Source organism: Procambarus clarkii, chromosome 38, assembly GCF_040958095.1.
Source record: "Procambarus clarkii isolate CNS0578487 chromosome 38, FALCON_Pclarkii_2.0, whole genome shotgun sequence".
NCBI classification, from domain to species: Eukaryota; Metazoa; Arthropoda; class Malacostraca; order Decapoda; family Cambaridae; genus Procambarus; species Procambarus clarkii.
The window spans coordinates 17,614,053-17,640,491 of NC_091187.1; the positions used below are offsets into that span (position 1 = coordinate 17,614,053).

At 41.5% G+C, this 26,439-nt stretch overlaps 1 protein-coding gene across 1 annotated transcript in view; it reads right to left on the minus strand.

Moving 5' to 3' along the window:
- LOC123771896 (opioid-binding protein/cell adhesion molecule) overlaps positions 1 to 26,439 on the minus strand; it is a 365,209-nt gene that overhangs the window by 21,425 nt on the left and 317,345 nt on the right. The window contains exons 4-6 of the mRNA XM_069337822.1: positions 25,566 to 25,704; positions 24,365 to 24,441; positions 21,753 to 21,889 (exon numbers count right to left, since the gene is read on the minus strand). Of these exons, the coding sequence (XP_069193923.1) occupies positions 21,753 to 21,889; positions 24,365 to 24,441; positions 25,566 to 25,704 (353 nt within the window). The remainder of the gene's footprint in view (positions 1 to 21,752; positions 21,890 to 24,364; positions 24,442 to 25,565; positions 25,705 to 26,439) is intronic.

Sequence of the window (26,439 nt, forward strand, 5' to 3'; positions counted from 1 at the left end):
CCATTCATTGGGTTGAAGCTTGCGATGCTTCTTACGCCTTGCCATGCCAACTCCTTATCAATTTAAAATCCCTGTCATTTATTTAAACTATCCTGGCAATTTGAAACAAGGTTTAGATCGATCAATTGATCAACAAGTTTCGGATCTCCGGGTTCAACGATTTCGGAAAAGCTCTTAATTTATCAATAACTTCAGTTGGTCCCAATCCTTCATATATTCATCTGTCGATAATCCTCCTCACTCTACCTGCCCGGCTACATAAGTGAGCGTTATATCCGATACTCTTACGGGCTCACCATAGCCCGTGCTATATGGACTTTTCGTTCTGAGTTGGTAAATCTAAAACAACAACATCTGATACTTCAACAGTTACAGCCCCGTTCCTGTGCTAGCTAAGTCCACTACGGGTTCACCATAGCCCGTGCTATTCGGTATTTTTTAGCTGAATCTAAACCAACAATTACAGGATTACAGGAACAGGTTCCTGATTACAGGAACAACCGTGGACATCTTCGAGAGGAAACTAGATTGTTTCCTCCAAGGAGTGCCGAACCAACCGGGCTGTGGTGGGTATGTGGGCCTGCGGGCCGCTCCAAGCAACAGCCTGGTGGACCAAACTCTCACAAGTCAAGTCTGGCCTCGGGCCGGGCTTGGGGGAGTAGAAGAACTCCCAGAACCCCATCAACCAGGTATCAACCAGGTAACAACATTATCATCCGATTCTCGTTAAAGGGCTATTCATGCCCATGCCACCTCATGGGTAGCTTAACCTTCATCAATCAATCAACCCGATACTCGTATTTTTGTTTTAATTGACGCAGTTAATTCTAGAATGCTAGAGCTGGGGAGCCCGTAACACACTGTTTACTAAACACGTTAATAAACCGTTATATTACGATAATTTAACCGTTTATTAGGATATACGTAGCTCAGTACGATTCTCGTAAGGAAAACAAAAAAATGCCGCTTTCTCCTGCATTGATAACTGGTAGGACTCTACTCTCTTCCTCACATACTTTAAGCTGTCTTTTGTCCTCTTTCGCACTCTGATTTATCATCCTATATCTTAAGAATCCTCTGATTTTCCTCGTCTTATCCTGTATCTCGAATGGTTTATCTGCCATTTCGTGTACTAACCTCAAGACTTCAATATAATTTATCTTTCTACCCGGAAGGCAGCTCTTCTCACCTTTGTACCTAAAGGCTTAAATCCTCGCCACCTTTTCCATCATGTTTAATACTTCAAATCTTACCCACTCCATCTGCGAGTCCCCCTGTTTGAGGTTTCTTCCTGAACCATGGAACGAGGCCCAGTCTTTAACGAGCGGTTGTCCGGTGCTCACTGGCGCGAACACGTCTCCCGCCACCCACACCTGTCACTATACCCACCAGAAGCGACAGTCACCTCTGCTCTCCTCAACACCCACACCTGTCACTACACCTACCAGAAGCAACAGTCACCTCTGCTCTCCTCAACACCCACACCTGTCACTACACCTACCAGAAGCAACAGTCACCTCTGCTCTTCTCAACACCCACACCTGTCACTACACCCACCAGAAGCAACAGTCACCTCTGCTCTCCTCAACACCCACACCTGTCACTTCACCCGCCAGAAGCGACAGTCACCTCTGCTCTCCTCAACACCCACACCTGTCACTACACCCACCAGAAGCAACAGTCACCTCTGCTCTCCTCAACACCCACACCTGTCACTACACCCACCAGAAGCAACAGTCACCTCTGCTCTCCTCAACACCCACACCTGTCACTACACCCACCAGAAGCAACAGTCACCTCTCCTCTCCTCAACACAGCAACTACTATCTGACATTAAGAAAGAATCCTGCCAGTAACTGAATAAATCAGTTTGATAAGGCCGACCGATGCAGATTCTGTAACCCCAAAGCGCTTTGCAGCTTGCTACATCAAATTATCTAAATTTGTCCATTGTGCCACATTATGTGCTTCTGGAAACACTTTTAATGCAACTTACTCTACACTCAAAAGCATATAACAAAGTCACTTGTTTGCCAGTAATTGATACCAAACCAACCAACCAAATTACCAGGTCGGTCAACATGGGTTAACCGAGTTTTCTGTCCTCTCCCTTCACAACATCTACAATAACATCAGGCTCAGTCCTCCACGAGAACTGTTCGGGTCAGCTCACTTTTGGTTCACTAGGCTGCTTGACTAAGCCACTTGCTAGACGTATTTCAGCCCACAAGTGCACCACCACACACCCGGTACACATGAGTACTGTACCATAGGAATTGATCACCTAGGGCTTCGGGCGCATCCGATCCCTTGATCGTCGTCGCCCTTAAATCAACAACACCCAGAGCTTGTTTTTCCCTATTCAACTATGCTTCCTTGGACTCGACACTTGGCAACCCCCCTTCCCCTCTCATAAATCTAGCTTGCACTTGCACGAGGGACCAGAAACATTGTGTCTCTGCTTGAGTTGTCACTCGGGCGGTTGTCCTCGACGACACAACACCTAATTCTACCCAATATACTATTACTTGAGAGTACTTCGTATATGAAGTGACTTTGTTATTCAACTTTTCTTACGTTGTGGATAACTACCAGACATTATAATATGGCAACAATGGAAACAAAAGTTAATTGTTACGTACCTCGATAATTTGTGGGGTTGTGTCACACGATGAGCTAATAAACACATACCTGAAATGGCATGAAAACTAATTATTTATATTCATCTGAATTGTTTATAATCATTAAAATCTTCAGATTACACATGATTAATCATATTTTAATCCACATTTATAATCAGCGCAGATGATTGTGGCGCTTGATCCTCGAGGTAAAGCTTACCTTGGCCAGAAGGAAGAGAAGCTGGAGTACCTCCTCTTGATGCACGAGGACGCCTCGCCTCGTGTTGTGAGGCGAGGCTCAGACAAGTGGTTGACACAGCACAGCTAACAACACGCGCGCACACACATGTATCAAGACCACGTAATATTTTCCGCACAAGACGAGAAACACTGCACAAGGAATTAGAGATACCCACACGCATGTAATTTTGCTACAGCAGTTAAGGCGTGTCGATCTTCGTCTAATCGTTCGTGTAAAACACTAAACTATCGCGAGTCAACACTTCGCTACACACAACGGTAGCGGCGTTTTCAACACCGATAATTCCCGCACATAACACAGTTATCACTCCAGTACAATTTTAGGATATTGCAAAATTAGAATCGAATAATTAAGGTTCCTGAATCCTTTAAAACACGCTAATTGCACTGTACAGAATCAGGCATTAACATTACAACATCCAGTCACAGTAAATCACATTAACTTGTTTATATTATCCATCAGAAACGGAGATATTTTTCACATAAGCGTTTGTTATTTCCGCCTCATTCGTCACCACACAGCACCCACTAACAATACATAATGAAGGCTCTGACAACCGCTGCTAAGGCTGCACTGGTCCAAGCGACGGCTTGCCACACAGACACAACTATATATTTTAACGTGAGGACTCAAGATCTGAATTTCTCAAATATAAATTAATATCTTTATAAGTTAGAATTTGCTGTATATTTAAGTCTAGGTTAAGTCTAGGTGTTTAGGTTCTATTGGAATTTTTTGGGTGAGGCATTGCGATTTCAACAGAAAACGGCATCATAAGACTGCTCGAGAAATGTTGCCACGCCATCTGTTGAGTCAAATATAAAGTGTTTACGCCCGTAAATAAATGATTTTAACGGCTAGATCAATGAGTACTTGGCCGTTATTCATGAGTACTTGGCCGTTATTCATGAGTACTTGGCCGTCATTCATGAGGACGAGCTGTGCCGTGATAGCGGAAGTAAAGGGATCACGTCTGTCTTCCAAGGTTCGAATGATCACGCTCAAACCCCTGCTCGAAGCCAGGTGTTTCAACACAGCTGAACTTGAGAACATGTCCATCGCGAGGAGGAGTTGTCAGCTCATTGAGTCACTATATGTGGTTACTGGGAGCTCGGCTTTGGTGAGTGAGACGGAAATGCGAAACGTTTATCTGGAAAAATTTCTCCGCATCTGATGGATAATATACACACGTGTATAATGTGATTTATTGGGACTGGAATTGTTATGTTAATACCTGATTTATTTGTTTATTTATTTATTTATTTATTTATATACAAGAAGGGACATTGGGGGTTAAGAGAGAACATAGAAATGAAGTTGATTTTACATTCTTGTGAAGCACGTATAGCACGTTTTCGGGCAAAAATTGTGTACAGTGCAATTATACTGTTTTAAAGGATTCAGTATCCTAAAATTGCACTGGAGTTCTCGCTGCGTTATGTGCGGGAATTATCAACGGTAGTATAAAACGCCGCTACCGTTGTGTGTAGCGAAGTGTTGACTCGCGATAGTTTAGTGTTTCGAAACGAAGATCGACACGCCCTACCGCTGTTGCCAAATTACATGCGTGTGGGTACCTCGAATTCTTTGTGCAGTGTTTCTCGTCTCGTGCGGATATATTACGTGGTCTTGATACATGTGTGTGCGCGCGTGTTGTTAGCTGTGCTGTGTCAACCACTTGTCTGAGCCTCGCCTCACGACACGAGGCGAGGTGTCCTCGTGCATCAAGAGGAGGTACTACAGCTCCTCTTCCTTCTGGCCAAGGTAAGCTTTACCTCGAGGTTCAAGCGTCACATTCACCTGCGCTGGTTATAAATGTGGATGAAAATAGGATTAATCATGCGTTATCTGAGGATTTTAATGAATAAAACAAGTCAGATGAATATAATTAATTATTTTTCATGCCATTTAGCTCATCGTGTGACACAACTTCACCAATTTTCGAGGTACGTAATAATTTCCTTTTGTTTCCATTGTTGCGTCCCAACCACTTGGGCTGGACGGTAGAGCGACGGTCTAGCTTCATGCAGGTCGGCGTTCAATCCCCGACCGTCCACAAGTGGTTGGGCACCATTCCTTCCCCCCACCCCCCCGTCCCATCCCAAATCCTTATCCTGACCCCTTTCCCTGTGCTATATAGTCGTAATGGCTTGGCGCTTTCTCCTGATAGTTCCATTCTGTTTCATTGTTGCCATATTATGTCTGGAAGTTAATCACAACTTTAGAAAAGTTGGGTAACAAAGTCTCTTCATTTACGAAGTACTCTGAAGTAATAGGTAGGTTAGGTAGAATTAGACAGTTGTTGTTCCGTCGAGGACGACCGTCCGAGTGACAACGTCAGCGAGACACAATGTATCCGGTCACTTGTGAAGTGCAAGGTAGATTTAACCGGATAAATAGAGGTCTCCAAGCGTCAGAGGTCCAGGACGCGAAGTTGGAAGGAAGGAAGGAGCGAGGGGATAAGAAGGGGCCATCTGGGTGAACGATTCTTGGGGAACAGTACTTTTGTACACACATAAATCACAATTAGGCTTCAGTGGACGCCTCGGGATCCTCGTGGGGGCAGTAGCACTCCAGGTTGCAATTCTTTTTACCATGTCGTGGTACAGTTGACTAGAGCGCCTCTGGGAACATCCAGCACATTGGTTCGAACCCTCATGAAGGCCCTTGTGGATTTGTACAGTACTTCTTTGTACCGGGTGTGTGGAGGTGCACTTGTCTGTGTACTGGTGTGTGGAGGTGCACTTGTCTGTGTACTGGTGTGTGGAGGTGCACTTGTCTGTGTACCGGGTGTGTGGAGGTGCACTTGTCTGTGTACCGGGTGTGGAGGTGCACTTGTGGGCTCAAATTCGTCCAATAAGTTGTGTCAAGCTTCCTAGCGAACCAGAAGTGAGCTGGCTGGTCAATTAATAATAAATTGAGAGCCGTTCCAGGATGCGTTTTACCCGAAGATCCGAAACCAGTTGAGCCATACAAAGTTCCAAACCTTGTTTCAAATGATGAGGATAGTTCAAATAAAAGACAACGATTTGAAATTGATGGGGAGTGACATGACAACGAGTCAGAAACAACGCAAATGTCATCAATCATGGCCAATAAAACGGGCACAGAGGGGTTGGGGTACAGCAGGGTTCGGTACCCTCTAGAGATAATTCCAATTACGAAAATAATGTGCATGTCCGGACGTAAAGATAACCAGCCATGAGCCACCGTCATAAAACTGATGATAAGAGATATTTGGGCAGTTTCACATAATATTGTGATCTCTGCTGGACGAATAATTTTCCCAGTAGCAATAGGAATATTTCCAATGGGAAGATTTCTAACAAATGGACACTGGGGGGACCTATTTTGTATGTTCATCTTGAACAATGTCATCCAGTACCCAAGCTCGTTGTATTTGATAACTATAAACACAGCAGCCTTTGTCTGCAGTTCCTGTATAATAAAATCCACTAGATGCTAAGCCCTTAGGATGTATACATTTTTTAGGTAGTATAAAAACACTATCTAATCGCTCTTGTTCCTCATATATTCTTTTAATCACGGTGAATGTTTTTCTTCGTATATGTAAGCGAGTATGTTCTATTGTGTTGCAACCTCTGCAACAATATTAATAACACAAGCCACTGCAGAATCAATCGAGGGACAGGCGATCCATCTCCACCTTGTCCCCTAAGTTAGCTCGGGATACTCGCCTTCATTAAGTCCTCTAACTTTATAGTCCCTCAACGATTATGGAACTTGGTTTTCTATATAATTTAAGACTTCAGTTTGAATAGAAATTATCCAGAAGGTCTTCCATAAAACAAATAGTTGCACATCCATCTCATTCTAACCTGGGCTAGAGTTGAGTTACAAACAGGTGTTGCCCTTAAGATTTTCTCAAACCTTAATTTGTTGTCACCATTTTTCTGCCAAATTGTAGAAAAGTAATGTATGTTTTCGTGAAAGTATAGAAAAAAAGCAGTTACATCCAACATCTCAATCCAGCACACCCTCTCCTAACCTTGCATATGACTGTAATCTATCTCAGTTTCACACATATTAATGCATTCAACTGACACATTATATTTCCTCTTGGGTAAGTATAGTGTTACCTTCTTTATTCTCAAATCCCTCACACTTCTTTTCCTGTCTTCCTCCTATTTCCTCGAACATTTTTTCAATTTTTTTATAAGAAAGTCTATTCACAACATCAAGTCTTCACACTAAACTATTCCAATACAACATACAATGTGGTATTAACAAGTTATGTTTTTGGTAAGTATAATTTTGACCCATCCTAATACCTATATTTACAAAACCCCTTCCTTAACCTGTCACATTATTATTTTTTTATGACGTTATGCATATACACTTAAGTAAATGAGACGGGTACAGTTAATGGAACATATGGGTCTGGTTATGTGTGGAAGTGCAGTCGACTAAGGCGCGTCTGGGGTCATCCTGGACGTAAGAACATAAGAACAAAGGTAACTGCAGAAGGCCTATTGGCCCATACAAGGCAGCCCTAATCTATAACCACCCAATCCCACTCATATACTTGTCCAACCTGCGCTTGAAACAATCAAGAGACCCCACCTCCACCACGTTACGCGGCAATTGGTTCCACAAATCAACATAAGTTCGAACCTTCATCATGGCCTTTGTGGATTTGTTCAAAGGTCTGGCTATCTTTGTGTCTGTCATTATATATTAATTATCTACGAGTCTTGCTGCCATAATGTGCTAAAATGAATATTTATTCCTACTGATGTTGAATATGTAGATAAAATGAAGATGCTATATTTACCTATCCATTTGTAATCTTATGGTACACATAGATGGAAGATAACTCAAGATAACTTAGATAATATATTGCTTGTACGATGGGGAAAGTAAGGTGACGTATTAGTCTAAAGATGCAAGAGAAATGGATAAGAAGATTAGCAGTAAGATGTGGAATGAAGCGAAATTTTAACTGTGTAACAATACAAGAAACATTGGTCCTCAAGATTTCGTCTCGTGGAACCATACCTTGCGGAACGGATATAAGTAAATATTACCCTATTTAAACAACACGAGAGATAAGAAACGTGCAAGTGATTAGCTTATTTAAAATTTCGTAGGCAAGAGGTGAGGAGGGAGATGGGGAAGAGGATGGGGGGAGGGGGAGGAACGAAGAAGAGAAGGGAGGCAGTGAGGTAGAAGAAGGGATAGGAAGGGAAGATAGTACATGTGTGGGTTACAAAGGATGGAAGGGAAGATGTATGGAAGGACCTCTTGGTATGAGAATGGAAGGAGGAGGGAGGGGAAGGAAAAGCAGAAGAGAGGAAGAGGAAAGTTGGAGAAGGAAGGCGGAGAGAGGGGAAGGGAGGGAGACATAGTTTTATTAATAATTTTCCCCTATTCCAATACTTGCAGGTATAAAATCCTAGAAGGAAAATGCATTCAGAAGGTTAGAATTAGAACTGAACCTCTAGAGGCGAGCCCAGGAACTAACTTCCGACCTTGCCAGACTCAAAATTAAAACTAAATCAGGACATTTGCCTAAAACCAAAATAGTTAGGATTTGGCTTAATTCCCGCTACTCGTGTGTGTGTGTGTGTGTGTGTGTGTGTGTGTGTGTGTGTGTGTGTGTGTGTGTGTGTGTTTACTAGTTGTGTTTTTGCGGGGGTTGAGCTTTGCTCTTTCGGCCCGCCTCTCAACTGTCAATCAACTGTTTACTAACTACTTTTTTTTTCCCCACACCACACACACACACCCCAGGAAGCAGCCCGTGACAGTTGACTAACTCCCAGGTACCTATTTACTGCTAGGTAACAGGGGCACTTAGGGTGAAAGAAACTTTGCCCATTTGTTTCTGCCTCGTGCGGGAATCGAACCCGCGCCACAGAATTACGAGTTCTGCGCGCTATCCACCAGGCTACGAGGGCCCCCACACGAGGAGATGTGTGTGTGTGTGTTTGTATGGAGAGGGGGGGGGAGTTTGATAGTTATTTTACGCTACTTTACCTACACTGTCCCTCAGTACAACCTCTCTGTCAGCCCAATCGCTTTGAACAACACGAACCGTATTCCAAACACCATCTCTTTAATTTATACCCTGCATTAAGTCCTTCGTACCATCCCCCTATCTACACTTTCCCACAATATAATGACATCTTTTTACTCTTACCCTTCATCTACACCCCTCCTTCATCATAGCTCTCTCCATTGTACTTTCTCTCTCTCTCTCTCCTTTATTCTTATCCTCTATGAACTCTTCCATTTAGATTCTACATTGCGTTTCTGTCAACACGTCCCACTCTTCACTCTCCCTCAAGACTGCCTCTTCCTCTTCACTCTCCCCTTCCGGTTGTTCTGAGTGCCATACTCAGAACAGTATTTACACTCTAGAACACACTTCTGAGAAATATCTCAAAACACACTCTAGTTCATGTCCTAGCGCTGCCCTGCACAATGACCACTGGTTAAGTACATCAGTCGGTGCACTATGGCACTCTGGCGCTGTTTTAGACCCTGGCACTCAGGCTCGTGGTAGTCTGACTCTGCGGCACTCTCCTGGTCTTTCACTCAGGGCTTATTTGTTTGTATACTTGTATTTGGAGTAGAGAGACGTTTGGTTCACTCTCGATTCTTCATAACTCTCTTCCCCCCAACTCCCAATCTTCACCTCTTATCTCTCGTTCCGTATCCTTCTTTCTTATCATATCTCTTCCTTACCCACTCTACTCTCTTCTTCCCTCTCCACCCTCTCTTCCACTCTCTCCTCTCTCCCGCCCTATCCAATTTTCTCCTCCTCACTCTTTCCATCACAACCCTCTTCTTCCTTTCTCACATCTCTCGCTACTTTCCTCCCCCTCTCCATCCTTTCTCCGTCTCTCAAACCACTCTCTACTCTTCTCTTTTCATTCCTCCCCTCCATCTGTCTTCCTTCTCTCTCTTCTCTCTTTTCGAACATCTACCCCCCCCCCTTCTCCCCTCGTCTCTCTTCTCTCCCTATGTCCGTCTGTCTCTTTATGTTTGCCTCTGTGTTTTGTTTCATGTCTGCTACTGTGTTTTTCTGTCTGCCTTCCGGTCTCTGTGCTCCTGTCTCGTTCTGTCTCTGCCTCTGTATCTGTCTGTATGTCTGTCATTATTTTTTTCATTCCTTTTCTGTCTAAATTGTTCTGCTTGCCTTTGTTTCTCTTCGAAAAGCAATATAATAGTTTACGATTGGCATGCGGGTGGTGTGAGTAGCCCAGCAGTGTGAAGTATTAAAGATTATAGCAGTTTCCCTTTGGTGTTGAGAAAAGTTTGGGGGGACTTGAGAAAGCAATTGAATCTGAGGGAGTATCATCTGTTTTATGTTACTATGGACAAAGTATGATCACTAGAATTGTTATTTAATTTTCCCCGACAGCAGTGTATAATTGTTAACATTGCAATACAAAAATTGCTGTAACATGTTTGCGTTTGAAATATTTAGCCAGGCGTAGCTTAAGGCCAGTGCCAAAATCAGCCATTGAGGGTCAGTATGTGACTGTGGTACGTTGTGTCCCTCTTGAATTTTGATGACCCTGACCAGCCTATGTCTTTCCCGCACCCCAGACCATCCCTCCTGCAAATTTTAGTGAGCCTAGCTCCAATCTTGGACAGATAGACAGACAGAGAGACAATTATTGCTATAGATTTAGACTGGAGTTAGGAAAACCATTATTAAAGAATAGGGTGATAAAAGAGAGAGAGAGAGAGGGGGAGAGTTGGGAAAGAGAGGAGAAGGTGGGGTTGAAGAAAGGGGAAGGGAGAATAGGGGGATAAGGAGGAAAAAGAAGAGGAGAGGGTGACAGGGTAAAGGGGAGAGATGAGGGAGGCTGAGTAAACGCGAAGAGCGAGAGGAAAAGATAGGGGACTGGAGGGAGGGGTGGGGGAGAATGGAGAAGATGGGAGAGAGGTGGAAGAAATGAAAAGGGTGGGTTTGGGAGGAGAGAGAGAGAGGGAGGTTGTGAACGGGAGAGAGAGAAAAGAGAGGTGGGAGGTAGTAAGTGGGGGTTATAGGTGGAAAGAAAGTACGAGAGAGTTGGGAGAGGTGAGAGGTTAAGGTTTGGTGAAAAATGGAGAAAAGGAGAGAGACACGGGCACCGCCGGCTACCCCACCTATTCCTCAATATAACAATATGACAACATTCTTATAGTACGAACTAAAGCTAACTTTTCGTGCATTAAATTATGCTTTTATCTTTTATATTTATTAATATCTTAATAAAAGATACTAATGTTCATGTTATCTTTAACTCTGAACTCAATTTGAAGTCCGATTAACAATATATAAATGAGAATTGCGTTCTTCTGGTCTCTTATATAATGGGTAAGGTTATCCATTAAGCATGCGGTGTTAACCTTATAATTTGAGATCAGTAGCTCCCTAATCTCTCTGTTATTGTGATATTCTCAGAGAGAAAAATTGTTTTACATGTGTGTGTTGTTGAGCAAAAAATAAAGCTCCATTTTTATTGTACACGAAATGTGTTGCTTGTAATCAAGTTTTTTGTTTAGAAGCAGAAAATAAAAAAAAATCACATACAAAATGTAAATTCTTGAGCACGTAACGCTTTAATAATGTTATTTTTATCATAAGATGATTTATGATAATGAGAGTGTTAGTAACATTCCAATTAACATTAAGATTGAATAATATTTTGAAATTAAAAATTAATAATTAGAATTTATATTTTTTAAATGTACAAATTCTTTTGCCTCAAAATACGCTGCTAATATGCAAAATTTTCCTAAGTGAGGTTTACACTAATGATAAAACTGTGAGGTAATCTTTACATAAGCCACTTAGAACCTAATTTACCAAAAGTAGTATTAGATTTACCTTTCAATTTTCGGGAAAGCGAAAATCTTTCGAAAATATATTTTTCACGTGGAATAAAGTTGTAGTTAAAGAATATGTTTACTCTAAATATTATTATATGTATTTATAAACACATATTGAGCTAATCACAATAAACTTGGATAATAAAATTGAATTCACTTTGGCCATACGAGCCTCGAACCACAGGCCTGAGGGTAGCTCGTAGCTCAAGCTACTGAACACCCACAATAAGGAAGGATCTCTAAGATACACAACTGGTAACCAGTTGAGACTTCAGGCCTTCCCTGGAGAACCACTTTAGTACTGAGGTACTAAGTGATCCACGCCCCAGTTGTATAATTTGCTAACCAACATTAGCTTACTAACTAATGTGGTTATTATCCACATAAAAGTGGATAATAACTTTTCATTCACTCGGACCTAGGTCCACCAGAGCGGTATAGGTCTAACTAGGCCTGGGTTTCACCTAGTACCCCCCGTGAATGGGGTAAGACCCTAAAACCCCCACTTTTACGACGTCTGTGGCTGTGAAATGTTGAGCCCTTAGTTCATAGACGCTAGCTTTAGTTTAAATAATAGTAAATTCAGATACTGAGTATCAAAACATATGTTCTGAAGACAGATCTGAATGTTTGGTGCAAACATTTGGTTTTATTGACTGAGGAAAGGCGTGCGTGCGCAGCGAGAGACGAAGGAAGAGTTTGTCTGGGCTGGGAAGGAGACGACTAGGGGAGAGTGAATGTGGGGATGGAAGTAGAATAGGGGAAAAGTGTTTGTGTCAGGGATGGAAGAGACAGTGAAGGGCGGGCGTAAAGAGGGTGGGAGGAGGTGGGAAAAGTGTGTGTGTGTGTGTGTGTGGATGGAAGAGACAGTGAAGGGCGGGCGTAAAGAGGGTGGGAGGAGATGGGAAAAGGGTGTGTGTGTGTGTGTGTGTGTGGACAGGAAAGGAAGAGATTAGGAGTGTATGTGGGAAAAGACTTAGGGAGGATTTGTGGGTGAATATGGGATGGGTGTGTTGGAGAAATCAATGCAGACGGTCTGAAGATGTCTAAATACAGTCAGTAAGTATTGAAGATTGTTAGAGAAATATATGTTCAACTGAAGCTTGAAGCAATCCAGGGATCTCACGGCTTTTATTTTTACATATAATTTGTTAAATAAATCAGAAACCCTGTTGTGAGAGACAGAATCTGTCTCACCTCAGTCTAAGCTTATTCTTGTTGCAAATTCAACTGTGTGTGCACTCATATAAAACCTTGCCATATCTCAGAGTTAAAATGATGAGTTATTGCATGAAATTAACATATTGTATAGTTTAGTTGAGACTGTGTGGGGAAGTTGACATTGTTTAAAGCTGACAGTGTATGGTGAACCCAAGATAGCATGATGAACTTGACATTGCATGATGAACTTGCCATTGTATGATGACACACAATGGAGATGCTGGTCATACTATTCCCCCTCGCCGCAAATATATGTCTTCCATATATAATTTAAAATTTGAATTTAACCTTGTCAAGAGCAGATAATTTATACCATTTACAATATTCAAATCTCCTCTAAAAAAAGACACCTAATGAAATCCAAATATGCCCCAATTACACTTTAAATTGTCATGAAAGTAATAATCACACGTTATATTTCATACCACGCAAACATTATTAACATTTGGAATACCCAATTATCTTTGCCATTAAGCTATTCATGATTACATACGTGAAAAGTCCGAAAACATGCAAACATTTGCATTACAAAGACATAATATGTATAAACAATAATTATGTGTTCTCTTTCACAATTTTTTTTGCAAAATAAATGTTAATAATGAATTATTAGGAAATATAATTTGAGATGTTGTTAGAGAAAATTCAAGAAGCTGCAAATCTAACTAGAAACATAGTTGATGAAATGTCGTCTCTTCCTAAATTTTCAGATGTGTAGGTTGGGTGTCTAAATTTTCAGCCACGATATTGTGACATTCTGTCTGCAGAGTTAATGAACTTGACCCAAACATGCAGACTCTCCTGCTCGGATGAGATGTGACTGTATGTGCTTCCCTGTATGACTACTTCTGCTGTTGCTGGTATTACTTCTGCTGCTGTTTGTACTACTTCTGCTGCTCCTGTTACTAATTCTGCTGTTGCTACGACTGTATTATTATTGGTGTTACTACTTCTGCTGTTGATGGTACTTCTGTACATGCGTCTGCTGCTGCTACTGCAGCTCTTCCTTTTGCTGCTGCTAATCTTACTGTTGATAATCTTACTGTTGTTGCTGCTAATCTTCCTGTTGCTGCTACTAATGTTACTGCTTCTAATCGTCCTGTTGCAGGTACTCCTTCTGCTGCTGCTTCTAATCGTCCTGTTGCAGGTACTCCTTCTGCTGCTGCTCCAACTTTTGCTACTCCTGTTTCTGCTGTTGCTTCTTCTCCTTCTGTTGCTGGTACTCGTGCGTGTGGAAGAAGAGTCTGAGGCCAGGCGGAGTTATTGATTCCCGTCGCGGTATTCGGCGGGACTGGCGGGGGGCCAAGAGGGTGAGATGCCCGGAAAATAACCCGTGCATGAAAAACTGGAACTTGTGTGCCAGGGCTGGAGGCTAAGGATGGGGAGGTGGTGAAGTTAGTGAGGCAATCTGTTTCTCCCCCTGGAGAGGATCCACCTCCTTCCTGTGAGGGACGCCGCCAGACCCGAGCCCCTCCTCCACAGGAAGAGGGAGATGGCGAGGGACTTGCGTTTTATCCTTTGCTAAAGCGAGGTGTTGTCTTGGAGGAAGGGGGGGCGGCGAGGTGTTGTCTTGGAGAGGTGGGGGAGGTGTAGCTCTGGAGGAGGTAAGGTTCTCTTTGTCTTGAAGAGATTTTTATGGAGAACTGTCACAAAGGGATTTCTTAGAGATCTGTCTTGAGGAGCTGCCTTGGTGGGATGTCAAGGAGAAGTGATGGGAATTATTAGGAGACAGTGCCAAGTCATTACGACTATGTAGCACTTGGAAGGGATCAGGAAAAGGAGTTGACTTGCTAAGCTATCATTAGAAAACTGGAGAGTTTTCTTGGAGAACCCGTCTTGGAGGGCTGTGTTTGAAGGTATCTTGAAGAGAGCTATCTTGGAGGGTCCTCTTTAAGGGTTATTGTGCTTTCCTCGCATAAAAGAGTGATGTATAGCTGGGAATATGTAACAATAGTTTTCCATTGGTTCGGTGTGGAGATTAAACCCTGTGATCCTTTGGAGGTTTAATAGGGTAATACCACTTGTTAACCGACTAATCAGCAAGTATCTTTTAAGTATGACCATAGATCTTGGTCTATGATCATGACTTGGGTAAACTCTCATTATACATACTCCAAGAAACAATGTATACTCTCTGGGTTTATGTATTTATCTAGTTGTATTCACCTAGTTGTGCTTGCGGGGGGTTGAGCTCTGCTCTTTCGGCCCGCCTCTCAACTGTCAATCAACTGTTACCAACTACTATTTTTTTTCCACACCACACCACACACACACACACACACACACACACACACACACACACACACACACACACACACACACACACACACACACACACACACACACACACACACAAACCAGGAAACAGCCCCTGACAGCTGATTAACTCCTAGGTACCTATTTACTGTTAGGTAACAGGGCATTCAGGGTGAAAGAAACTCTGCCCATTGTTTCTCGCCGGCGCCGGGAACGGAACCCGGGACCATAGGATCACGCGTCCAGCGTGCTGTCCACTCAGCCACCGGCCCCCACCGCTTCCCTATAACTCGCAGGGACATATGTGTGTCCATACAAGTGTTTTCTTCAGGACTGACACATATATGTATCCATATAAGGGGACACTTAGCTTACGATACTCTTTATTGAATTGAATTAACTTTTATTACATTTTCTTCGGGGTAATGAAGTGCTGTTAACGTTGGACAGAACCGTAAATTTTGAGTTAAAATGAATAAATGAATGTGAGGAAATTTAACGTCACAGGTAGAAGAGGAAGAACAAGTTAATATTACAAGTTAAACTTGGATGAAGAAGTAGAAATTGGCCATTTTAAAGGGTTAACTGGTGAAGCATAAACTCATTGTTTTGTAGGATGAGGAACCTAAGTTTTCCTCTCACAAAATGACAATTGCTTCATTTCAGAATTTACTGCCATGTTTACAGAGGCTGAATAACCTTTTATTAGACTAAACTCCGTTACGGCATCGAAATGTCTAAAATGTCATTTGACAATTCATTATTTAATACCAGTTCCGTTAAAAAAAATCCATGTATTTATATGGAATTTATTTTCTGTTGATAGTTGGTCGAGTTTGTATGACATGCCGTGCACTACATATCGGGACTACATATCGGGACTACATATCGGGACCACATATCGGGACTACATATCGGGACCACATATCGGGACTACATATCGGAACCACATATCGGGACTACATATCGGAACCACATATCGGGACTACATATCGGGACCACATATCGGAGAAGGTTCTTCGTCTTATCTAGATCTCACTAAACTAACAATTACCCATTCCCTATTCCCCAGAAGACGACAAACTCCTATGTACTCTTATTTCAAGTGGGACAGAAATATCGCAAAATGAATCGCCATACCCAGTAATGGAACCCAGAACCAACTAGCAAGAAGCTGACCGCATTAACTACATCAAGTTAATAATTATATAAAACGCCCAATAAAAATTTCTAGTTCACAAATTCTTGAACGGTTGAATTCTGGATTAAGATTTATCGAGGCCGCTAGTGAGAAGCGGGGACAGGAAGCCGAGTGATCCTCCGTCACCTAACTAGTAGAATAATATAATACTAATAATTTTTATATAGGGAAAAGTACATACATACAAAATGAGTTACAAGCAGAATGTTGGATTTCTAGATAGAGCTAGTACGAGTCATATCTATATGATAAATGGATAACAGATTATCAGGCGATGAGTCACAATAACGTGGCTGAAGTATGTTGACCAGACCACACACTAGAAGTTGAAGGGACGACGACGTTTCGGTCCGTCCTGGACCATTCTCAAGTCGATCACACAATCGACTTGAGAATGGTCCAGGACGGACCGAAACGTCGTCGTCCCTTCAACTTCTAGTGTGTGGTCTGGTCAACAGATTATCCATTTAGACCTACCCTGGCTATGTGCCCTGGAGAGGGCCGTATGTACCCTCTTGGGCACCTCTGCCTGGACCACCAGAGCCCATCTCCATTGTCTCCCGTGACTGTAGGATGCCTATTACTACTGTCCCTAAAGCAACTAACACAAAGTGTCTGCGATAGTGAACTCTGCCTTTTGCCGTACTCCTGACAAAGAATAACTCTCTGTCATGCAACACATCACCGAGAATCATGAGCAGAGAATCTGAGAATAATTCACAAGTCAAGTGGAAAACTTTATTAACTGTTAATATCTTGGGAAAATAACCCCTTAATTGCTAAAAATTTAACAAGCTCTGAAATTAACAACTCGTTTGCGATTTTTAATTTCATCATGAGTTATTACTTTGTTTAAATTTTAAACAAGGGGGGAAAAGATCAGTGAGGCTTGTTCAAAAATTATATCCAAAAATTCAATAAACTTCATTGTATATTCCAGTTAAACGAGCGCCAAGGCTCGTTAAACTTTAAATATTAACTGGAATAAAGAGGGAGAAACAGCTAGAAATTCCCTTCAGGGAAGAACGTTAAAGCCAGCGTACCAAAGGCAAATCCTACCACGTACAATGTGTAATTCACAGCCAGGAGTCTGGGATGGGGGTAATGAATTAGCGTGTCAGTCTCGTAACTTCATGAACTACTATTTATCAAGTCGGCTGAAGCTGAGACGCATTCTCTCCCATCTTTCATTTATTTTTTTTCAACATTATTTAGTAAGGAGTTTGTGCCAAATGGCGTCATTCCCAGCGCGTGACCTTGGGCCTAAATCGTTTCATATATATATATATATATATATATATATATATATATATATATATATATATATATATATATATATATATATATATATATATATATATACACACTTTGGACCAACAGAGCCTCGAATCCCCGGCCACATAAACAACAGCCCGCAGCTCTACCTCCTGAACCACCCCCACCCTTTAATAAGGAGACTTATTTATCCTTTAATAAGGACTAATAAGGACTTTAATTCCAGAGACACCAACTGCTGCTGTCTAACTTGGACTTAAGACCTTTCCTGGAGTGCCGCTTTGTCATTAAGGTGTTAGGCAATGCACGTCCTAGTCATATGTATATGACAACTGACAGTTATAGAGACAAGATCAAAGAGCTAGCAACTCAATCCTGCAGGCACACATATGCATTACACACACACACACACACACACACACACACACACACACACACACACACACACACACACACACACACACACACACACACACACACACACACACATACACACATTGGTACTTGCGGGACCTAAGAGCCACAGCTCAACCCCCCCCAAGCAAGCACAACTAGGTGAATTCACTCACACACACACACACACAGGGAGCTTCCAAGGGAAGATCCAATGGAGCCGGTGGCCGAGCGAACAGCACGCTGTACACGTAATCCTGTGGTCCCCCTATACAGTCACCCTACCAATCAACACCACGACTTCTCACCCTTCGTCCCAAATTATCACTCGTCTCCAGACTTGACTAATTCACTTTATCAAACCTCTCTCCCTATTTCTCGGTCCTCTTTGTCCCATATCTTCCTCTCGGTTGGCTTACTTTCTCGAGTTTCTCAAAGCTCGTCAACGTTAAAAGAAGCACTTGTGTGATGTACATGAGTACTGACCCCCTCTCGCACCGAATGCAATTGTAAACTCAATATGTTTGCAATATCTCAATGGTAAACTCGAGCCTCTCAATACTGGACCGTCAACTGGTGTGGGTGTTTTCTACTGAAGAGAATAACTCTCAATACATACAACATACAATGTATACAACCTCTCCTCTTACAAATAACGTCGCTTTTCGCTCGTATACAATATCGTATTTTCGTATTGCTCAACAACGTGGCTGAAAACAGAGGACCTAACCAACATATAAGAAAATACAATTGAAGGGGAGTCTCGTCCATCCTGGGACCCTCATCATGCTCGAAACTGTTATCGACATGATAAACGTTCAGGGTGGATCGATACGTCGTCACTGGTATTAGAAAACAGGAATATCAACCTAATAGTTAATGGCACTTAACCCCACGTTTCTCGTCGACCTGAAAATACAATGCATAAAATTAAATACATAATAATTTGTTGTATGAATCTGAAAGGAAGCTATCACAATTTACTTGTAAATAGAAGTATACACAGAAATAAATAAATAAATAAATATATATATATATATATATATATATATATATATATATATATATATATATATATATATATATATATATATATATATATATATATATATATATATATATATGTCGTACCTAGTAGCCAGAACGCACTTCTCAGCCTACTATGCAAGTCCCGATTTGCCTAATAAGCCAAGTTTTCCTGAATTAATATATTTTCTCTAAATTTTTTCTTATGAAATGATAAAGCTACCCATTTCATTATGTATTAGGTCAATTTTTTTTTATTGGAGTTAAAATTAACGTAGATATATGACCGAACCTAACCAACCGTACCGAACCTAACCTATCTTTATAGGTTAGGTTAGGTTAGGTTAGGTAGCCGAAAAAGTTAGGTTAGGTTAGGTTAGGTAGGTTAGGTAGTCAAAAAACAATTAATTCACGAAAACTTGGCTTATTTGGCAAATCGGGCCTTGCATAGTAGGCTGAGAAGTGCGTTCTGGCTATTAGGTACGACATATATATATATATATATATATATATATATATATATATATATATATATATATATATATATATATATATATATATATATATTGTATGTATGACACCTAGGTTGAAACCTGAGAAACATTTAGGACTTGGGACGAGGCTACACATCCTCCTAACACATCACAGCTGACTCCTCAAAACGTCAGGTGCTATTACCTTGGAAATTATGTTTTAGAAAAGTGCCGTTGAAGATCCTGGAATTGTTTCTGGACGCGTTCACTGACTTCCATTCCTGCCGGGAGACTCGCTCCTTTTCTTTTGGTCGATGGTCACTTCCTTTTCTCTTTACTCTTTCTCGCTTTTTTCTCTGATGTTCTACTTTGGTTCGTAGGTTACATTATTGTCTATTCTTGATCTGTTTTTGCTTATAATATCTATTTTTGCTATATTTTTCCTTTTTTCGGGGTATATATTTTATTTTGCTCTCTAATTGGGACTCATAGCAGGTAGTAACATTCTCCTCCACCACTACCAGTTCACACCACACCACACACACACACACACACACACACACACACACACACACACACACACGCGCGCGCGCGCGTGCGCCCTGTTTTATTTTTCAACCCCTACTTTCTCATTCCTCCTCCCAGTTCCTCCTATCCCATATTGTTTTCCTTTCCTTCAATTCCTCTCGCTTTCCTCGTATCCAACCCTCTCATCTCTCCTCTTCCATCGCCTCTCTATCTCTCCACCTACGTCCCCTCCCACACTCTCCTTCCTTAAACCCCTCTTTCATCCCCCCCCTTGCTTTGTCATTTGTTTCAACTCTTCTCGCCCCCAACCACTTCGGCTGGACGGTAGAGCGACGGTCTCGCTTCATGCAGGGTGGTGTTCAATCCCCGAATGTCCAAGTGGTTGGGCACCATTCCTTCCCCCTCGTCCCAAATCCATATCCTGATCCCTTTCCAAGTGCTATATAGTCATAATGGCTTGGCCCTTTCTCCTGGTAGTTATTTTCTCTTTCAACTCCTCTCTATCTTCCCTCATCCGACCCCCTATTCCACTCACTCTCTGAAACACCTTTTCCTTTCACTTTATTTAGCTAACTCTTCTTTCCCTCACTTTCTTTCCCTCTAGTCAAACCAAATGAACAGTGTGTCTTTGGATACAAAAGATTCACGAAATCCTCCCCATCACTCTGTTCTTGCACGACATTCAACGCTGTGCTACACAAACCTCAAAATGAATACTTCAAATTCCTTACTCAGGTGAATTAGAGAGATCTTACGCACTGACCTCACCAAAAGAACCACGTAAGATCCTGCCTTGGTTATTGACGTGGCGTTACGTGAATTGCATGACACTCTTCCTTTCTTACTGACGTGATGTCACCTGAATCGCGTGAGTTTCTTCCTTTGTTATGGTCGTAACGTCACCAGAATTTATTCCGTTCTTTGTTTTGAATGTTTGCAGTTGACAAACTTGACAAATGTACTGCAGAGTGTCGGCAGGATACGAAATGTCAGAAATAACTTCCGGGAAATAGTACTCGACAGTATCTGGTTTGTAAAGTAATAACTATCCAATTCAGACTATTATAAAGTGTTACCGCCGGTTATCAATAAAATCTACTAGTAAAAATGGGTTGGCTAAGTTAGCTAGATTGAAATAATAACACTAGGAGAAGGCGACATCTACAGCAGAAGAAATGTTCTGGTATTTCGTAACTTGATGGCTACAAATTGCTGGTTTAGACTTTTCCAACCCTCTGAATGTTTGTGGGTCCAGGAATATGGGTCAGCTTGAGACACGTGACTTGAAATTTGACGGAAAATTATCCAATCGCGCACGAAGTCCGTAATGGTCCAGAGGGTGATAAGCGGCTGTCAGCCATGCAACACTGGTATTGTCTTCGATAAGTTGGCTGCCCTGAGTGTTACACAGACTGACCCCAGGGTTGTGGGAGTGGTCCCTCTACCCTGGGGTGCTACACAGACAGATACAAAGATATACTAGGAAAGAAAGTGGATAATTATATTTCAGGTACTCACCAAATACAACTATTGGACCACAGCATATTACTAAGAAAAGCCCCGTATTAAGCAGTAAAAAATGACCATTTGTGAAGTCTTTATCACTTGCTCAGACACACAGTAAACTAGAGACGCCAAATCGGACTTACCTACAATATTTAGTCTGACCGAAAGGACTTTAGGAGGATGCGTGGACACCTGGCACTCATAGCTTCCTTGATCCCGTCGCTGCGTGTACTTAATCTGCAGCTTCCAGTTGTTGGGATGCTCGAAGTTTAGGGAGTATCTGAGAAGTCGAGTAGTGGCGCGGAAAAGGTTAAAAAACAATGCCTTAAGTTATAATATTATGGAATAATGAAGTTTAGAAGGGAAAAACCTTTTAAGAATAATAAGCTATGGAGAATTAATTGTAATGGTTGAATTCTTAAGGACATTTATATTTTTTAGAGAGAAAGAGATAGAGAAAATAATACTTTAATACATATATTAAATTACTGCATACATATATAATATACTGTTAAGAAAAACTTTAAAAAAGGCTTTTTTTATGTCTGTATATATCATAACTTTTATGTAACACTATAGCAGCTTCAGGGTGAGTGGGCACACGACTCCGCCTCTGACGTAAAAACAAAACAAAAAAGCATCTCTTATACGCTGTGTAGAAACTTCTCATCCAAGAGAACACGACAGTGAAAGTTTTCGTTATATTTTTTATCACTTTTATTCCGTCCATAAAAGTTCTTTTATTTTTATTTTTCTGGGTAGCAAGAACGGATAAACCCACATAACATATTCCAAATACTTTCCTTAAATTTGTGGCATAATCGCCTTTTATACCATTTGAAGTACGGGTCATTCCTCCCTTTACAATCCCAGCCCTTAGTCGAAAGCCTTTCATAATCATCCTAATCTTCAGTTATATATGTAATCGTATCAGTCCCCATCAACGTACTGATCCGGTTCGCCACTGCTTAATAGATTGTCATCTGTGCTAGGTTTAGGGGGGCCCCATTGCCTATTAGAGGACCATCTTTACTTAGGGGCCCGGTAGGGTGCACTTCCGCTCCCTATCAGCGTATAATAGTGAGGTTCGATGATAGGAAGGTACGATGATAGTCCCTTTAATCAGTTCCTTAGTTACGGAGAATCGGGTAAGCCTGGGGCCTGGAGGGAAGATAAGTTTGGTATGAAAAATAACTCTTTTAGACTAAATGGAGATGAAATCAGAAGTCAATTCTCAGGGAGAGTTCTGTGGTCATCTTGAGGCCATTGAGCATTGTCCCCTTCGGTTTTACTACTGTTATTGAGCAATAAGTCGTGATTTATAAATAGTTCATTAAGATGTGTGTGTGTATATATATATATATATATATATATATATATATATATATATATATATATATATATATATATATATATATATATATATATATATATATATATGTATATATATATATATATGTCGTACCTAGTAGCCAGAACTCACTTCTCAGCCTACTATTCAAGGCCCGATTTGCCTAATAAGCCAAGTTTTCCTGAATTAATATATTTACTATAATTTTTTTCTTATGAAATGATAAAGCAACCTTTTTCTCTATGTATGAGGTCAATTTTTTTTTATTGGAGTTAAAATTAAAGTAGATATATGACCGAACCTAACCAACCCTACCTAACCTAACCTAACCTATATTTATAGGTAAGGTTAGGTTAGGTAGCCAAAAAAAGCTAGGTTAGGTTAGGTTAGGTAGGTTAGGTAGACGAAAAAACATTAATTCATGAAAACTTGGCTTATTAGGCAAATCGGGCCTTGAATAGTAGGCTGAGAAGTGCGTTCTGGCTATTAGGTACGACATATATATATATATATATATATATATATATATATATATATATATATATATATATATATATATATATATATATATATATATGGACGAGGTCTTCGAACACTGATTGGTATATTATTATATAAGTGTGTGTTTTCTGTAAACTGTAGCATTGCAATAAAATCAAATAAAAAAAAATAATAGGGGTGGTAGGAGAGGAAAAGATTAAAGTATTCAGTGAGAATCCACAATGTCTTCTCTGAACACTATTTATTTTCTTCTTCGAGGATGTGGGTCCCTTTAATTAAACCAGTGGTGGTACCCCTAAATATAAATATATATATATATATATATATATATATATATATATATATATATATATATATATATATATATATATATATATATATATATTGTGTGTGTGTGTGTGAACCTTTGGCATTAATTAATTTACAGTGGTACAGGATCCCGAATGGAAAATGAATCCTGGAATTAGATATATCTGGGTCACATTACTTGTACAGCTCTTCGTATTTCACTGTTCGACGACTGGAGAGAATATGATCAATACCACTTCCTCTCTCCTCCTCGTATGCCTCTTGTTACAGCTATCTCTACCTCCTCTCCCTCTCTCCCTTCTCTCATGCCTTTTAACCTCTTTTCCTTCTCTCTACTCTCTCTTTCACCACCAGTCTCTTGTATTCACTTATCCTCTTATCCGGTACGTTCCTTCTTCCCTTTTCGCTTCTTCACTTCTATCTTCTTTCCCCTCTGTGCCTCCTGTTCTGGTCAACCTAGAGGTCATCGGCCTGCCAGGCGGCTTCTGACCTGTCTGAAGACACACGGTATACCTGGAGTCCCCCGGCCTAGCTGGCATAACCGCCGGCCTACCTGACAAACCGCCGGCCTACCTGGCATAACCGCCGGCCTACCTGGCGTCGTTGCTATAGGTGTGAAGTCCCCAGGTAAGAAGCTTAATCTTCTCTCCATCTCGCCTCACCCACGATACCTGTGGAGAGATATGCTTAGCTAAATATGGTAAATAAATAATTAAGATATATTTGAATATAAACACAAAATGAAACCAAATAAAACCCATAACCGAAATGAGATGCAATAACACTAATAATCGAAGTAGGAAACAAACAAACCAATAATCTTCAAGGAGACATACACGAAGAGAAAAGAGGAGACAAAAATAAGAGAACGAAATTCACGATTATAAAACAGAAGAATTGCAAAAAGATGAAGAATAGGGAGATATGAAGATGAAAAGAAGGGAAAAACTATTTGAAAAGAGGATGAACTAAAGACTGGCAGGTAGATACACAGAGATACATATTCTGATACAAATTAACAAATACCTGAAGATACAGCCAGAGATAAATGGAACACACAATAAGTTGACCAGACCACACACTAGAAATTGAAGGGACGACGACGTTTCGGTCCGTCCTGGACCATTCTCAAGTCGATTGAGAATGGTCCAGGACGGACCGAAACGTCGTCGTCCCTTCAATTTCTAGTGTGTGGTCTGGTCAACATACTTCAGCCACGTTATTGTGACTCATCGCCTGCAACACACAATAACTTAAGGAAAGAAACATAGGGATACAATGGGACGTAGGACATTCCGTGTCCGGAATGTCCACACCACCACTGGTAGACAAATTGGGATCCGAGACACGCTACCACTGAAGGACATATAGGACACAAAAGCCATTAGAGGACACAGAGGAGCATAGAACACACTGCCACTTGAGGATACAAAATACACAACCAGTAGAGGATACACAGGCCACACCGTCATTAGAAAACAGAACACAATGAAGAGGATACACGACACACACACGACACACACGACACACACACGACACACACACGACACACACACGACACACACACGACACACACACGACACACACGACACACACGACACGACATACACGACACACACACGACACACACACGACACACACGACACACACACGACACACACGACACACACACGACACACACACGACACACACACGACACACACACGACACACACACACGACACACACACGACACACACACACGACACACACACGACACACACACGACACACACACCGTAAGCAGACGACACATACCGTCTTGTCTCTAAGTCTATTGACTCGACAGTTGAGATAGGCGGTGGAGCCGAGCTGTGCGGTGATGTTGGTGGTATTCTCGTAGTCCTGGAAGTAGGGCGTCAGTTCGTGCTGGTCGCCGTGCAGGGCGTGGTCGTACCTGCGTCGTACAAGGAAAGAGGTGAAAGGTAAGGTTAACGACGACATATCCGGAGAATGATGTCGTTGTGGTGTAGGGGTCTAAAGACATTGTGTTTGGGTGTACATGTCATGGTGTAGTGGTCTAAGGTGTTTGCTTGGGAGTACCCAGTGTGTAGGTTCGAATCCACTTCATGGCTCGTACTGAATTTCTCGAAGCGTGGTCGTTCCTGTGTCGTACCAAGATAAAGTCGAAAGGTAGGATAATTTTCAGAAAAAAGAGCTTAGCCATAGTGGATATATATCACATGGAATGGACATGAGAACGATGGGGAGGGATATGACGGAACGATGCCCAAGTATTTGGATCACTGGGGGTCGAACTCCGACCACCGTGCTGTCAGAGGTACCGCTGTTGTTCTAGTCTAACTGGACGGACAATATTGTATTATTATCATTAACACACACAATGAGGGTGAAGAGCATGCGGCTTGGCAATGCCTTGTTTTTTTTGAGATATATACAAGAGTTGTTACATTCTTGTACAGCCACTAGTACGCGTAGCGTTTCGGGCAAGTCCTTAATCCTATGGTCCCTGGAATACGATCCCCTGCCGCGAAGAATCGTTTTTTCATCCAAGTACACATTTTACTGTTGCGTTAAACAGAGGCTACAGTTAAGGAATTGCGCCCAGTAAATCCTCCCCGGCCAGGATACGAACCCATGACATAGAGCTCGCGGAACGCCAGGCGAGTGT